Genomic DNA, 15,616 nt, shown 5'->3' on the forward strand with positions numbered 1-15,616 from the left:
TGTGTGTGTGTGTGTGTGTGTGTTCTTTTGTAAATAGATGATAAGTCCGAACACTTTATTGTGATAGATTTCCGATTAGTTTCCGCCTTTCAACCAGACTAACAACTTCCTGTTGGGGTACATCACCATGGTGCCTTCACCTGCAATCGTAGGCGCTCCACAGCATCTTATAGGAAGTAAGAAATCCTAATGATCCATCAGTTCTCTGTAAAATAAAACCAGCATTCCCAGAAAGTCACATAAACCTTAGAGAGTAGAAATGTCTGTTTTACACACAAGTTTTTGTGTTTTCCTCTCTGATGAACAGAAGTTGATCCTTATGATTAGCTTCATTCCTTGCTTTTGTTCCACCATACCACAGCAGGGCAACTTGTTGACTGTATATAAAGTTCCTCCATGCTGTCGGACCACAGATGTCACTGCAGGCTTTTTCTAAAGGAAAACGTCTTCTTTCAGCTGCTCCCTCTTGGCGTCTCCACAGCACATCATCTGCCTCCATCTCCCCCGTTCCAGCATCCTCCTTCCTCACATCAGCCCTCTGCGTGTCCTTCACTGCATCCATGAATCTTTCCCATAGGAAACATTCTTTTCTCCTGATTCTTATACTCTCCCCGAGCACTGAAACTTTGATGCAACATGCCTTATTCACACCCATTCACACTTTTTCTATGCAGTGGTGCTTTCTTTCTAGCGTCCACACTCTGATGGATGCATCAGAGACCGTTTACCACCGGGGTTAGTATCTTGGCCAAGGTTACTACAGCTTTGCATCGACTTCTTTACAGCAGCTCTCACTTCCTCCGCCTTCCTCTACACTTCCTGATTCATCCTCCTCTCCAATTGTCTTCCTTAATCAGCTCCTCCGGGAGCCTTTTTCAGCCCCCTTTACTTGTTAGTACGCTTCCATCTGCACATCCTTTCCAAATCTGCCTATCGACAAATGCCCGTCTCTCCTTGCTTTGTAAATAAAATGGCTAAGAATAGATGATTTTGTGGAAATCCACCACTGAAATAATTCTGGTCACATCTCAGTGATCACGTCTCTGCCTCAGGGTGTCACTGCTGAGCTCTCTCCTCATTTCACAACTGAAAACAGTTTCGGTTTCATTTCTACGCAGAGCTGCGGCTCGTTTTTCTGGCTACAAGGTATTTAAAAGTCTTCTTTTACCGAGCACCACTCATAACGTAACAATGTTGAATGTACATTTGAGCTTGTATGTAAAATGTGCAACAGCTGAACAGGTAAGAGGGCAGATACAGTCAGCAGGGAGTGGGCCGAACTGCGGGCCCAGCGTCGTTTCATTGGTTTCATAGTTTATATAATACATTTCCATCTGCAGTGTTTAATCACATAACATGCTTTGCGCTATCAAGCTATGAGTAATATCGGGCCAATGGCACAGTGTGGAGTATAACAGCTCACAGCATAGGATGCAAATATCTAATGGAAGTAGATGGCGTCCTGCGTATTTGTGCATCTTCATTCTACTGGATATAGTTTATCTGATGTCGGTATGTTTTAATATGACTCTATTTCTGCATGATCAAAGTCGACTTTGATCATGCTCCCGTTCTGTGGGTCCAGGTGAAATACAGAAACTAGCTGCTGCTGAGCTGTGTGAGTGAACAGGTGATGACATGAGCTTGGGCGCTAACTTTATTATCCAGCACAGTGTCGTGTTCGTAACTGAGCTGCCCAGCATTCATGTTGTTGTGTGTGTTCATGTGTTAAGACACTGTGGTCCACTCAGCCATGAGTCAGTGTGGAGACACAGAGGAGGGGGGCACACCATCTAAACATGCCAAGAGCATGGAAGCCTGCCTGGGCAATGAAGCTACGGGGTGAGACAAGAACTTCTTATACGGCATACAAACTAGTACTATTTCATTTTAAAATAATCCTGAGGCAATGCTCTGTGGGGGTCTCCCCCCATGGCAAACACAGTGAGCCATGTTGTAAAGGAAGTGGAGTAACCATGTGGGCTTCACCAAGTTATGTCCCTCTATGTATTTGTTTATCCAAAAAATCAGTTTTTAAAGCAAATGTTTACAAATAGAAAGTAAGTATAATAAAATCATTGACACATAATGACTGGATTTGATATCTTTGAAATTTAATATACAGTATGCTGTTTCCCTACCAGGATGCCGAAGCAGTTAGCAGGCTCTCCTCTGTCCAGCTCTATGTCCATGAAAAGTGACTGGTCTATGGACCCGCCTTTAAATTTCAAAGAAGGGAACCTCTCTGTTGACAAAAGGTAACATTTTGAAAGTCATAAAAGCAATCAGCCCTGCCTCTTTGTTTTCAAAAACATCACTAATGCTGCACCTAAGGGTTAAATGTCCACTCCATCAGGGACTTGTGAGCGTCTCATAGCACACTGCTGTCCTCACTCCTACACTTAGCTGATGTAAACTGTCAGTGTCCCGCCCACTTTACTGTTGTTCTGCATTTCATTTGGCTCAGTTAGTATTTCATTAATCCCACGTACACCTGTAGACACCTGTAGACCCTTTATCGTTACCTACTGGTCCGTGCTGTGCTGAATATGTGCCGATCAGAGGACAGATACCAGAAATAACTGTGTACATATTCAACTTTCAGTTTATTTATGCAGTGATCCATAGTGTTACTGACCATTACTGCATTTAATAATGTTAATTGTGGATGTGTGCACGTGTGCGCTCTCTTCGCAGAGTCAGGCAACAAAAGTCTGAGGTTCATAGCTGTCAGTCTGCTCAGCAGCATCAAACAACGTTGGACTCAGTTTTTATGGTGGGAAAGTCTAAAGCACATTTTCATCACTGTTCTGTTTCTAATTGGCTCAATGACATTCCCCTGACAGAGGAGAATATGTGCACAATGCATAAATAAATACATGCATAAATGCTGAAAGATAATTTCCTATAATATTGTCTTCCAGCTGCTTGAAGAGAACATCATCACTTTTGTGAAGAATGAGCTTAAAAGGTTTCAGAGGATTCTGCAGCGTTCCACCTGCCCAGAGAAGGACAGCGAGGATGAGGATGTGTTAGCTTCTAAGGCTGAAGAGCAGACATGGAGCACCAGGGAGGCTTTTGTGAAGATCACACTGGACTTTCTGAGGGGGATGAACCAGGAGGAGCTGGCTGTCTGTTTGCAGAGCAGTAAGGGCACTCCCACTGATGCAAAGTAGGGCTGGGCGATATGGCCTAAAATCCATATCGCAGTATAGGTTGAAGCATGTGCGGTAACGATATATATCACAATTTATTTTCTTCTGTATACCGTATTTTCCGCACTATAAGGCGCACTTAAAGTCCGTAAATTTTCTCAAAAATCAACAGTGTGCCTTACAATCCGGTGCGTCTCATGTATGAATTCTGGTTGTGCTCACTGACCTCAAACCGATTTCATGTGCTACACGGCGCTCAAAAATCTGTCAAAAATGTTGTAGTACGACTTTGGTAAGCTACGAAGCCGCACTGCTTGATGGATTGTTGGAGCATTACGGCTACTGTAGTCAGGAGCCTCGCAGAGTAATCTGGGTCCTAAACTCCGTCCACTTTAGGTCCCAAAGTCAAACAAACACTGCAGCATCACTGAGAGTTAAAAACTGTCTAAATTATTTCACCTTTAATAAAATGATCAGTGTTGCTGCTTTACCAGGTGTAACAATTAAGTTTAACATCCAGGCATCCATGAAAACAGAATTTATTAAATTCAACAGCGTTAGAAGTTAGCAGGAAGTTAGCTCGCTAGCTTCCACCTAAACATGCAGTGATGTTTGTAGGGTTACTGAAGTTGGGCTAGCTGGTATATAATGATGTGCTACGTGATTGCTAGCGACACAGCTATGTTAGCATATATAGCAGATATATATATATATAAACACAGTGAAGCTGGAGGATGAACGCTAACTTTTTTCCAATCGATAAAAGTTAACATGAGGGTTCCCGATGGTTAGGGACAAATGCAATCGCATGGCAGGATGCTCTAAATGGACCAAACTTCAGTCAGGAGAACAACTGAGATAATCCATCCACAATACGAGGTTAGTCATTAATATACTGCAACAACATGGGAATAGAGCAGCTGCCAGAGAATTCAGCATTAATGAATCAATGGTACAGAAGTGGAGGAAGCACAGTTTTTGGCTTTCCTCATATTCCAAAAGTGCTTCATCTCTTCACTATTACTGTCACTGGCATAATTTGCAGATGATTTTTCTTGCAGCTGCTGCAATGCTTTTGACCAAAACAGGCACTTGATGACATCATCAGCATGCACTATCGCAGTAGAGCGGTATAGTCAAAATCCCTACCGTTGGTCAAATTCATATTGTTTCTACCATATACTGTTTATACCGCCCACCCCTAATGCAAAGCCTCAGTCTGTTGTGGGTGCACGTAGTCGTGTACAACGACTGGGATATGACACTATAACCCAGTGATTTCTCTGCGGCTAACGTACTATTTAATGAGTCTAAAAATAAGAAATCATCCACACGGTTAGTCATTGTCTGTACAAACATTACAAGTATATTTAAAAGTACTTGATGAGTCAATGTGACCTTTATTTCACAAAGCAAGTCATTAAGAAACGATTCTTGTGATTTGGCACTGTATAGGTAAAACTGAATTGAATTAATTCCGCAGTGGAGGCATTGCTGAGCAACTTGGGCTTCTTATTTTGCCCAGTGATATTTGGCATACAGACTGAAGCAGCCAGCCCAAGAGAAGCACAGAGAAGCACACAGCTGTCGTGGTTATCAAACAGATTATATTTTATCCTCTGCTAGAAAAGCCTCATATTTTAAATTTTGACCAGCTGTTCATTGTTCTGAAATTTTAACACCATCTCATTTGTTTTTTGTCCAACAGGAGTGGGTGCATCCATTTGCCAGGATAAACTCAAATTAAATCTTAGAAGGAAGTTCCAGCATTTGTTTGAGGGAATTACTAAAGTAGGAAACCCAACACCTCTCAATCAGATCTACACAGAGCTGTACATCACAGAGGGAGGGACCGGAGAGGTCAGTGACGAACATGAGGTCAGACAGATCGAAACAGCATCTAGACGACGTGCGAGGTTAGAAAAGACAATCGCCTGTAAAGACATATTTCAGCCGCTGCTGGGAAGAGATCAACCAGTCAGAACAGTGCTGACAAAGGGAGTGGCTGGTATTGGGAAAACGATATTAACACAAAAGTTCACTCTAGACTGGGCAGAAGGCAAAAACAACCAAGATATCCAGTTTACATTTCCATTCACTTTCAGGGAGCTAAATGGATTAAAGGAGGAAAAGTTCAGCTTGGTAGAACTCGTTCATCTCTTCTTCTCTGAAACAAAGGATGCAGAATTTTGCAGATTTGAAGACTTCCAGGTTGTGTTTATCTTTGACGGTCTAGATGAGTGTCGCCTTCCTCTGGACTTTCAAAATAATAAGATCCTAACTGATGTCACAGAGTCCACCTCAGTGGATGCACTGCTGACAAACCTTATCAGAGGAAAACTCCTTCCATCTGCTCGACTCTGGATAACCACGCGGCCTGCAATGGCCAGTCATATTGATCCTAAATGTGTTGACGTAATAACAGAAATCAGAGGGTTCACTGACTCGAAGAAGGAGGAGTACTTCAGGAAGAGTTTCAGGAATGAAAAGCAGGCCAGCAGGATCATTTCCCATATTAAAGCATCACAAAGCCTCCACATCATGTGCCACATCCCAGTCTTCTGCTGGATCACTGCTACGGTTCTGGAGGATGTGCTGAAAACCAAGAAGGGAGGAGAGCTGCCCAAGAACTTGACAGAGCTGTACATCCACTTCCTGGTGGTTCAGGCCAAAATGAAAAAGGTCAAGTATGATGGAGGAACTGAGACAGATCCACACTGGAGTCCAGAGAGCAGGAAGATGATTGAATCTCTGGGAAAACTGGCTTTTGATCAGCTGCAGAAAGGAAACCTGATCTTCTATGAATCAGACCTGACAGAGTGTGGCATTGATATCAGAGCAGCCTCAGTGTACTCAGGAGTGTTCACACAGATCTTTAAAGAGGAGCGAGGACTGTACCAGGACAAGGTGTTCTGCTTCGTCCATTTGAGTGTTCAGGAGTTTCTGGCTGCTCTTCACGTCCATCTGACCTTCATCAACTCTGGAATCAACCTGCTGGAAGAGGAGCAAACAACCACTCAGATGTCAAAGCCTAATCAATATGAACTGAAACTCTTCTACCAGAGTGCCGTGGAACAGGCCTTACAAAGTCCAAATGGTTACTTGGACTTGTTTCTACGTTTCCTTTTGGGTTTGTCACTGCAGTCCAATCAGACTCTCCTACAAGGACTACTCAAAGAGACAGGCGTAAACTCACAGATAAACCAGGAAGTAGCCAAGTACATCAGGGAGAACATTGGGGAGAATCTGTCCCCAGAGAGAAGCATTAACCTGTTCCACTGTCTGAATGAGCTGAACGACCACTCTCTAGTGGAAAGGATCCAACAGTCGTTGACATCAGGAAATCTTTTCACGGTTAAACTATCCCCTGCTCAGTGGTCTGCTTTGGTCTTCATCTTACTGTCTTCAGAAAAAGATTTGAATGAGTTTGACCTGAGGAAGTACTCTGCTTCTGAAGAAGGTCTTATGTGGCTGCTGCCAGTGGTCAAAGCTTCCAGTAAATCTCTGTATGTTCATGCACGACCAGATAAGTCACTGTCACTTTAAATACTGTAAAGAAAGAGAAAAAATGATTAACTTCCTACTTGTTTTTTTCCTTACCCCATCAGGATGATTGGATGTAACCTTTTGAGCAGAAGCTGTAAAGCACTGTCCTCTGTTCTTAGCAAGTCCTCTAGTTTAAAAGAGCTGGACCTGAGTTACAACAACCTGCATGATTCAGGCATAAGGACAATGTTTGCAGATCTGGAGAAAAACTTTAAACTTGAGGTTCTCAGGTTGGTTTCAGAATTTTTACACTAAAATTGTATTATTTAAATATATAGGTTAGAAAATGAAACAGGGAAAGTCAGGAAACTGTTAATCTCCATAAGTTCATATGTGTATTTTCATACTTACCATTAATTTTTAGTGTGATGGCTGCACACTGAGACTCTTAAACTTTCAGCTGGATCCATTTAAACATTAAAGGCCACTCTGTGCTTTCAGGTCTAAACTTGGCCCCATAATCTAATAATGGCCAGATCAAAGTAAAAGCTTTACTCAGTGAATATTCTTGGTGCTAAATAGCATACAAATAGACTGATGATTATTTCTAATCCACGTTCTTTTGCTGCAGTTCGCACAATTTACAGGTCACACAGACAGACAGACAGACAGCCCAATAGATAGATTGATAGCTTGATAGATTATCTTAGGAAGAAGAAAAACATAGATCTTATTTTTTCTTAAAAGAACCACTGTATTACAGCAACCAAAAAACGTAATTCAATAAATCAAAATCTAAATTTTATATAATAAGAAGAATTCATTTCTGAAAAAACAAACAACAACCCCAAACAAACGCTGAATTACAGGTTTAATGTGGGTTCTTTACCTTTAACAGAAAAACACAGTAAATGGGGACATCAAGAGCTCAGAATAATCAATACTTAAATGTAATTGTATTTAATTAAATATAATTAAAGTATACATCTCAACAGGAACACTGAAATGAGGGGACTTCAGTTAATAAAATCAAATAGTGTTAAAAAAAATGGCTAGATTCCCTGTTAGTGGTTTTAAAATAAATGGAGGCTGTGCTCTTCAAGATCATGTCCCTTAAAGGTCCGATGGTGTAATGTCCAAATACCTCGGAACAATTATAGATTCCAAACTGAACTTTGAAACAAACTGAGAAGCTTAGTCATGTTTCACAACGCTGTCTTATTTCCACCTTAATAAACCATGATGATTTCATTTAACATGATTTTAAATCAAATTGTGAAACAGAGGAGGCATTTTTGGTTTTATTTATTTCTTCATTATGCAATATTATGCTTTTCTGTTATCTCTGTTTGTATTGAAAATGTATAGTGTCGATGAATGACACCATAGTAACCTGAACCTACCCCTGAATGAATAAATCTATATTCAAATATTTTTCAATAATTCTCATTAGTACGAGCTGAAATTTGTTTTGTTTTTTTTTCTGTATTTTTTTTATTCCACATTTCTGATGAATGCTCAATATTATGTCTTCAGGCTAAATGGCTGCGAGCTTTCATGGAGAAGCTGTAAAACTCTCTCCAGAGTTCTCAGCAGTCAGTCCTCTACTCTGGAAGTGCTGGATCTAAATAATAATGAGTTGACTGATTTAGCAGTCACGTATCTCTTCACGCCACTTGAGAGTCAACTGTGTACACTGAAGATTGTCAGGTAAGAGCTTTTCAACAACATGTGACAACATTCATATTCAAATCAGCACTTCTGAACCTGTGGTGCCTAACATTCAGAATCTGAAGGGTCTAGTTTGTCCTGAAAATTCTATTTTGCTGGATTTCTTATAAATTTTACTGAATTCTTTTTTTTCTTCAGGCTGGGTGGCTGTAGCCTGTCGAATGAAAGCTGTGAAGCTCTTGCTTCAGTCCTCAGTTGCCAGTCATTCAGTATGATAGAGCTGGACCTGAACAATAATGACCTGCAGGACTCAGGAGTGGCGCTGCTGTCTTGTGGATTGAAGAGTCCTCAGTGCAAACTTGAAACTCTCAGGTTAGATAAGAATATGCTTTTGTTTTTTGTTATTTCAAGTTTTTTAATGTTGTCATATCACACATTTTCTACAGTTAATGCAAAATTTCAAACAGATAAACCCAATGATGTTGAAATGTTTACAGCTTGTCAGGTTGTCTGATAACAAAGAAGGGTTGTGCTTCGTTGAGCTCAGCACTGAGTTCAAACCCTTCTCATCTAAGAAAGCTGGATCTGAGTTATAATCACCCAGGACCCACAGGAGTGACGCTCTTCTCTGCTGCACTGCAGGATCCACACTGCAGATTGGACTCTCTAAGGTAGGAAGACAGGTGCTCGTAACCTTATTCAAATTAAGACTTCAGAAACCAACCTATGGATACTACAAGCAACCTGTCAGTCACATGTAAAAACATTTTTGGTTACCCTAACTGGAGCAAGAGTGTACAAAACAAACATCATGTTCTATTTAATACAAGTGACTGAGGCAATAAACCCATCAGAAAAGTCTTTACCAAGGTCAAACAATACCATAGCCACCCACTCAATCCAGTTCAGTTCAACTTTATTTACGTAACCCCAAATCACAACAACAGTTGTCTCAAAGCGCTTCATATTGTAAGGTGAACACCCTACAAAAATCAACAAACAAACCCTTATTGGCAAGCACTTGGCAACAGTGGGAAGGAAAAACTTTAACTTTAACAGGAAGAAACCTTCAGCAGAAGCAGGCTCGGGGGAGGCGGGGCCATCTGTTGGGGTGAGGGGAGGGAGACAGAGATGAATCATAACTAACCATTAAATGCAGAGAGGTGTATAAACATTTAGAGATTTGGAAGAGGGGAGTGAAGAAGCCCACGGAGGCCTCGGCCCATTGCACTGTAACTAAGGGAGAGTTCGGAGTCACCTGATCCAGCCATTAGTTTATGCTTTAGCAAAAATGAAAGTTTGAACCTTAATCTTCAAAGTCGAGAGGTTGTCTCTCTCTCCCAAATCCACAATTCGTTCCACAGAAGAGGGGCCTGAAAACTGAAGGCTCTGCCTCCCATTCTACTTTTAAATACTCTAGGAACAACAAGTAGGCCTGCAGAGCGAGAGCGAAGTGCTCTAATAGGGTGATATGGTACTACAAGGTCATTAAGATAAGATGGGGCCTGATTATTTAAGACCTTGTATGTGAGGAGCAGGATTTTGAATTCTGGATTTAACAGGAAGCCATTTTGGATTAGCTGAAGGCTTTTCAGGGAGTTTTTAGGACTTCCTGATAATAATGAATTACAGTCGTCCAGCCTGGAAGTAATAAATCAGATTTTTTTAGAGGACAGAATACTGTTCTGAGATGCAAATTTTTAGCTAGTCAAGCACATCGTGTCTTGCTTATCCTCCAAACTCAGCTAAACAAAACCAACGAATGTATGAAAACATTTTCATGTCTCTTTGTTTGAATTATTATTCCAGGCTGGACAGCTGCGGAGCTCAACGATTGAAACCAGGACTGAGGAAATGTAAGTGTTTTTAGCTTGATTAATGAAGCTAAAATGAGCTTATATATATATATATATATATATATATATATATATATATATATATATATATATATACACACCGAGTGTCATTCATCTAAAGAAAAGACAGATCTATGACCTGGACTTTGTGAAGGTTTAAATACATTTATGATCAAACTTGATTATGTAGAGTTTGTATCATTTCTTTGATGCCTACCAAATGTCTTTGAACTCTGTTAGCTCACAGTTAAAAGATTTGTTTCATGTTTTAGCACCGATGTGTTGTTATCACATTTCTTAATATTAAGTTGGCAAAAAGATTTTACCTTTTAAGATTTTATGCCTTAAACTTGCTGACTTGCAGTACATTTACTAATTGTTTATCTGAAGCTGTAGTATAAAATAATTTGATATAACAATGGATTAATTTGCTCTGGGTCATGTGATCTGCGTGGTGATGCAGTCATGTGATGTGACTGGCATCAGTGCTTGGCTCTGTGGACGGTTCTGACGGTTCTGTTTTCATTTTGATCTGCCGTCAGACGCCTGTGAACTCAAAATGGACCCGAACACAGTACACAGGAACCTTTACCTGACAGAAAACAACATTGTGACAGATGACGACGAGGAATGGCTGTATCCAGATCACTCTGAGAGGTTTGAGTGCTGGTACCAGCTGATGTGTACACGTGGCCTGACTGGTCACTGTTACTGGGAGGTGGACTGGAGTGGGCTGGTATCTATAGGAGTGACTTACAGAGGGATTAAAAGGAGTGGTGATGGTATTGACAGTCGTATTGGTGGGAACAACATCTCCTGGAGTCTGGACTGTTCTGCTGACAATTATTCTGCATGGCATAATAACTCAGTCCGGATCATAGATAGCCCTGCTCCCTCCACTGAAACGAACAGAGTGGGAGTGTATTTGGACTGGTCTGCTGGCACTGTATCCTTCTACAGAATCATTTTTGATACACCAACACACATCCACACGTTCCACTGCAGCTTCACCGAACCTCTTTATCCTATCTTCAGGATACGGTCAGAGTTCACCTATGGTGTTTACAACTCTGTGTCTCTATGTCAGATGGATGCAGAAGACTAGAGACAAACTGCTTTCCTTACACGTTTATTTGAAGCATTTTATAATTTGAAGATAACTGACAAACATGGACTATAATGGACTATAACAGACACAAAGTTTTACATCTTGGTTTGGCAGCTGCAAGTCCTGTAAGAAGCAACAACTGAATAGCATTGTTAAGACTGCCAGGAGGATTGTTGGTGCCCCTCTCTCGCCTCTGGAGGAGATCTACAAACAGGGCCGCATACACAGAGCTATCTCCATCATCAGAGACCCCCACCACCCGTCTCATGGCCTGTTCTTCCTCCTGCCGTCTGGCAAGAGGTACAGGAGCATCAGCTGCAGAACCACCAGGATGCTGGAAGGCTTCTTTGCACAAGCTGTGAGACTGATAAATGGACTGTGCCCCCTCCCCATCCACTCAGCTACTCACACAGCTACACTGTAAGATCCACAATCGGACTGTGATGCCCCCTATCTGCACACACACACACACACACACACACACACACACACACACACACACACACACACACACACACACACACAATATACTCCCCAGATACACACACTACTTACTTTAACAACCCCCTTCTGTGAAAGGGCTGCTGCTACCTGTATGAGTGTGACTGTTTAGACTTGTGTTTGTTTTAGAATTTAGATTTTATATTCTTTATCCCCATTTATTGTTACGATTTTTTACTGCTCTTTTTAAAACTTTTTCTTTTTTAAATTGTATTGACTATTGCACTGTAGAGGCTGGTGAGAAACAGTATTTCAGCCTGGGTAACACCAATGACAATAAACGTGAAACTAATAGACTATAAAGATGGAAAATTAAGGAGAAGAGCATTACAGGACATCCAGGCCTTTATACGTTTAATACATGCCTGTATTGCTGTTTGTATCACTTGGCTTCATGTATAAATAAAGAGAAGGGTATTATCTGCACTGTTTTCAATGACACAGCCTAAGGGAATCATGTATGCTATAAAAACTGTTGGTCGCAGCAGAGAACCTAGTGAAACTTCACACCAACTCTTTTGAAGAAGAGGACTCCCTATTTACTTGAATAAACTGTAAATTATCAGATCGTTATGATTCACTCATGTGTAGCTTAAATGCTGAAAAAAATCTGTCTTGGACCATTGTCAGAGCTGTTTGTTGCTGTACGTCTTATTTGCTAAATGCAACAAAATATGGTATTACTCTAATGACATGGCAAAATTAAAATACTAAATAATCATTTTTAAAAATCCATTGCAGAGAAGTTACATTTGGTCAAAGATTTAAATTATTTCCACTTATTAGTGATACTGAAGGACCCGTCCCATCCTGGCAACAAACTGTTCCAACTTCTGCAATCTGGTAGAAGGTTCCGCATCTTCCGGGCAAGGACAGAGAGACTCAAGAGGAGCTTCTATCCCCAAGCCATCCGTGCCCTAAACACACACACCCGCCCTCTCACATCATCTATAATTGACTGAGACAGGACTCTTCCAGACACACTAAACCAAGGCACAATGTACATTTCAAATTCCTTTAATTTTAAATATGTTTATATTGTCTATCCTGTAAAATAGTCAGATATCTATTCATATTAATGTACAGAATTCACCTGCTTGCTGCTACTACTGCACATTCACCCAGTGTATATACTATATGTGTATGTATATGTATATATATATATATATATATATAATGTTCTTCCTCTACACCCCCCCACCAATTTTTGCACATGTCGAGGAGCGTGTCAGGCTACATTTCACTGTGTGTTATACTTGTATAACTATGCATGTGACAAATAATAAAGAACCTTGAACCTTGAACCTTACAGTGAAGGCTGTTTCATCTCATTGTAAGGCTTAAGAACGTGACACATCAGCTTATTGATATTTCTAATAAATAGACATTATTTTGGTAGGTCGCTGACCCCTGCTGTCTCAGTCTGCTTTGCCACTGATGCAGTGGACAAACATGACAGGCAGGGGGCGCTGAGGTAGAACTTGAAACATTTTAACAACAATAAAAAGATGCACATTTAACACGATCATTTCAAACCATGTGACATTCAAACGGTGATTGGTTACATTCAAAGGTTGGAATTTACCTTTAAAACAAGGAAATAAAACTAAGGTTACAACGTCATCAAAGCTGTGCGTTACAGAGCTGATTCAGTCACAGTCCTCATAAGTTTTATTTCCTGTTGAAATGAAGTCAGAGCAGACAAACACGGGCTGATCCCGACATCGACGACAAACTGCTCGTGGTATTCATTATTTTGAAAGGTTTGACCGGAACAGCCTTCTTGACCGTGGTTAACCCGGTGCGGGTCTGACGTGAGTGCGTCGTTTGTGGAGTGTTTGGCTAACCCTCACTCGGGGCACAGAGTGTAACTCTGCCGGTGGAGGGGGCTTTTTCTACCGTCAGGCTAGCCGAGAGCCGTCGGAGCGGAGGCACACCGGGGAAAGACGACGAGACGGGTCCAGGTGCTGTTTACCGTCCAACAAACCCGGGATCGTTTGTGTTGCAGTGGCGCTTTCCTGGTGTTTCCTGTGGTAAACGCGTGTGCTCTGATGTTTCACGGTAAGTTGGTGCGAAGCCCCGGTGCCTGTGCTCCTCCACCATGCCAGACTCCACTTTAAAATCTTCCCATTTAAGGAGCGCTTGTTGTAGCACAAGAAGTTCACGCGCGTGGCGCAGGAGACACGAAAGTCTGCCTGTTTACGGCTCTTCTCGGATGTTCCCAGTGGTTCACAGCTGGAGGGGTTTATTCGCCGAGCTAACACTGAACGACTTCTTTACTGAGCACGTTTACAGTGGCTGGTTTGTGACACAAGGATCACAGCAGGCGTGAAAGGCAGGGTTTGCATGTAGGTGCTGAGCTCTGCTGTGATGTGTGGTTTGGACAAAGAGACTGAAGATGCTCACGTTTTCACTGGGCGTGATGGACAGGGTTGGAGGCAGAGAGGGTTTGGACATGTGCAGTGGAGGGACACCGAGCTGCTGGTGACTCTTACAGAGAACAGCAGAAAGAAGACAACGGGGTACAATGACTGAATGCACTGACATTGAAATATGCAAACATAATGGCTTTATTCAGCACAGCTTCAGTAATGTTTAGCTGTGGGCTTTGGGGAGGCCAGTCCCTGACTGATTTATATCCAGGGTTGGTTTTGCTGCACAGTCCAAACATGAAGGTGCTTCGATCGTTTGGTGACTCTAGATCACCCTGAGGTGGATCAGTGGAAGATGATGGATGAAAAAATGATTTATTAGTTTTGTCTGACCATCTTCCCTCTGAATGTCCCATTTAACACTATTATAAAAGAAAACCATCAAAAGGAGCCAGTCTTCACATTAGAAGGCCAAGTCCTCTCCATCTGTGCTGGGGAATTTCATGTTGTTGTGGACGGTCGTCAGTTCTGTTGTCCCAAGGTGCTTTATAGAGTAAGATAGAGGGAACCCCGGTCCCTTGTGACTTGGTGACAGTGGGATAAAAGACGTCCCCTTTATCAGGTCGGTCTCTGGTGGAAGCAGGCTCGGTGCCGTCTGCCACAGCAGGCTGGAGAAGTAAAGAGAAGACGTGAGCAACGCTGAAAGGTGTTCCTCTGTACTGAAAGGGTTTTGGGATACAGTTGTTGCTTTGCTGTCTGCACACACATGCTGTATATTATTGTCTGAAGAGCAGCTGCTGCTGAGTACAGCAGTCTGTGTGCAGATCAGATCATGCACTCTGATTTTCTTGGTAAATGCTGGATTGCCCTCACTCTGTAGGACTGCAGTCGAACCGCTTCAGATGGGGGCTGGCAGCAAATCCCGTTCACCATTTTGCAACTAAGGGAGTCCCTTTGCATGGAGGAGAATCCAGTAGTGGAAACAGATGTGCGCATTCATTGGAGAACCAGGCGAGCTCAATCCAGCTGTGAAATGGAGGATTAAAAGGCAAAGCACTTAGTAAGTCCTTCACACAGAAAATATCATATAAAATATAGAAAGTGACACGTGCAAAAGTAATGTCCTGTTTTAATGAAGGGGCATGGCAGAGACGTGTGGCTGTGCAAGCATTTTAGGCATTCAAACGGAGGGAAGCGTCTCTGCAGCAGTGACAAAGTCCTGGTCTGGGGCTCAGGTGGACCTGCATTCAAAACAGGTGGAAAAGACTGCATCAGGAACACTTTGGAAAACAGCAACCGCAGCTGCCCCCACTCACGTACGACGGGATGAGGTGAAGCAGAGAACGGTCCTGTGCTCTGACTCTCTGGCTTAAAGAGGAGAAGTGGCGATCGTGGCTCAAGAGTTGGGAGTTCGCCTTGTAATCAGAAGGTTGCCGGTTCGAAGCCCCAGCTCCGACAGTCTCGGTC

General features: G+C 42.1%; 2 protein-coding genes across 5 annotated transcripts in view; both read left to right on the forward strand.

The window, feature by feature from the left end:
- Positions 1–76: 76 nt before the first annotated feature.
- Positions 77–12,197, forward strand: LOC147309025 (protein NLRC3-like). 3 transcript variants are annotated; one of them, XM_086272834.1, is made up of 12 exons: positions 77–1,146; positions 1,734–1,842; positions 2,145–2,258; positions 2,698–2,776; positions 2,925–3,147; positions 4,864–6,661; positions 6,764–6,931; positions 8,178–8,351; positions 8,511–8,684; positions 8,810–8,983; positions 10,122–10,168; positions 10,711–12,197. In XM_086272834.1, exons 2-12 carry the CDS (start codon positions 1,754–1,756, stop codon positions 11,271–11,273), a joined length of 3,603 nt encoding a protein of 1,200 aa, XP_086128960.1. In that variant the 5' UTR covers positions 77–1,146; positions 1,734–1,753; the 3' UTR covers positions 11,274–12,197. The 3 variants fall into 3 exon arrangements, with proteins under 3 accessions (XP_086128960.1, XP_086128962.1, XP_086128961.1); XM_086272836.1 differs by lacking the exon at positions 10,122–10,168 and having other exon boundaries at positions 77–1,842; positions 10,711–10,825; XM_086272835.1 differs by lacking the exon at positions 2,698–2,776 and having other exon boundaries at positions 77–2,258.
- Positions 12,198–13,448: 1,251 nt separating this feature from the next.
- Positions 13,449–15,616, forward strand: part of rfng (RFNG O-fucosylpeptide 3-beta-N-acetylglucosaminyltransferase) — a 23,192-nt gene continuing 21,024 nt past the window's right edge. The window contains exons 1-2 of one of the 2 annotated variants that reach the window (XM_086270948.1): positions 13,449–13,838; positions 15,030–15,209. The gene's annotated coding sequence lies outside the window, so the exon portion shown is untranslated. The remainder of the gene's footprint in view (positions 13,839–15,029; positions 15,210–15,616) is intronic. The other variant, XM_086270947.1, reaches the window with a different exon arrangement.

Source organism: Aulonocara sp. 'chitande type north' Nkhata Bay, linkage group LG18 (assembly GCF_057382095.1).
Source record: "Aulonocara sp. 'chitande type north' Nkhata Bay isolate Kocher_YH1m ecotype deep benthic linkage group LG18, A_spYH_male_GT1.1, whole genome shotgun sequence".
Taxonomy (NCBI): domain Eukaryota; kingdom Metazoa; phylum Chordata; class Actinopteri; order Cichliformes; family Cichlidae; genus Aulonocara; species Aulonocara sp. 'chitande type north' Nkhata Bay.

Bases quoted from the DNA above. Each gene is read 5' to 3' on its own strand.
- LOC147309025 (XM_086272834.1), top strand. From the start codon at position 1,754: ATGAGTCAGTGTGGAGACACAGAGGAGGGGGGCACACCATCTAAACAT. The intron at 3,148-4,863 runs GTAAGGGCACTC...TTTGTCCAACAG, and splicing joins GGCTGTCTGTTTGCAGAGCA to GAGTGGGTGCATCCATTTGC. The intron at 6,662-6,763 runs GTATGTTCATGC...TTACCCCATCAG, and splicing joins AAAGCTTCCAGTAAATCTCT to GATGATTGGATGTAACCTTT.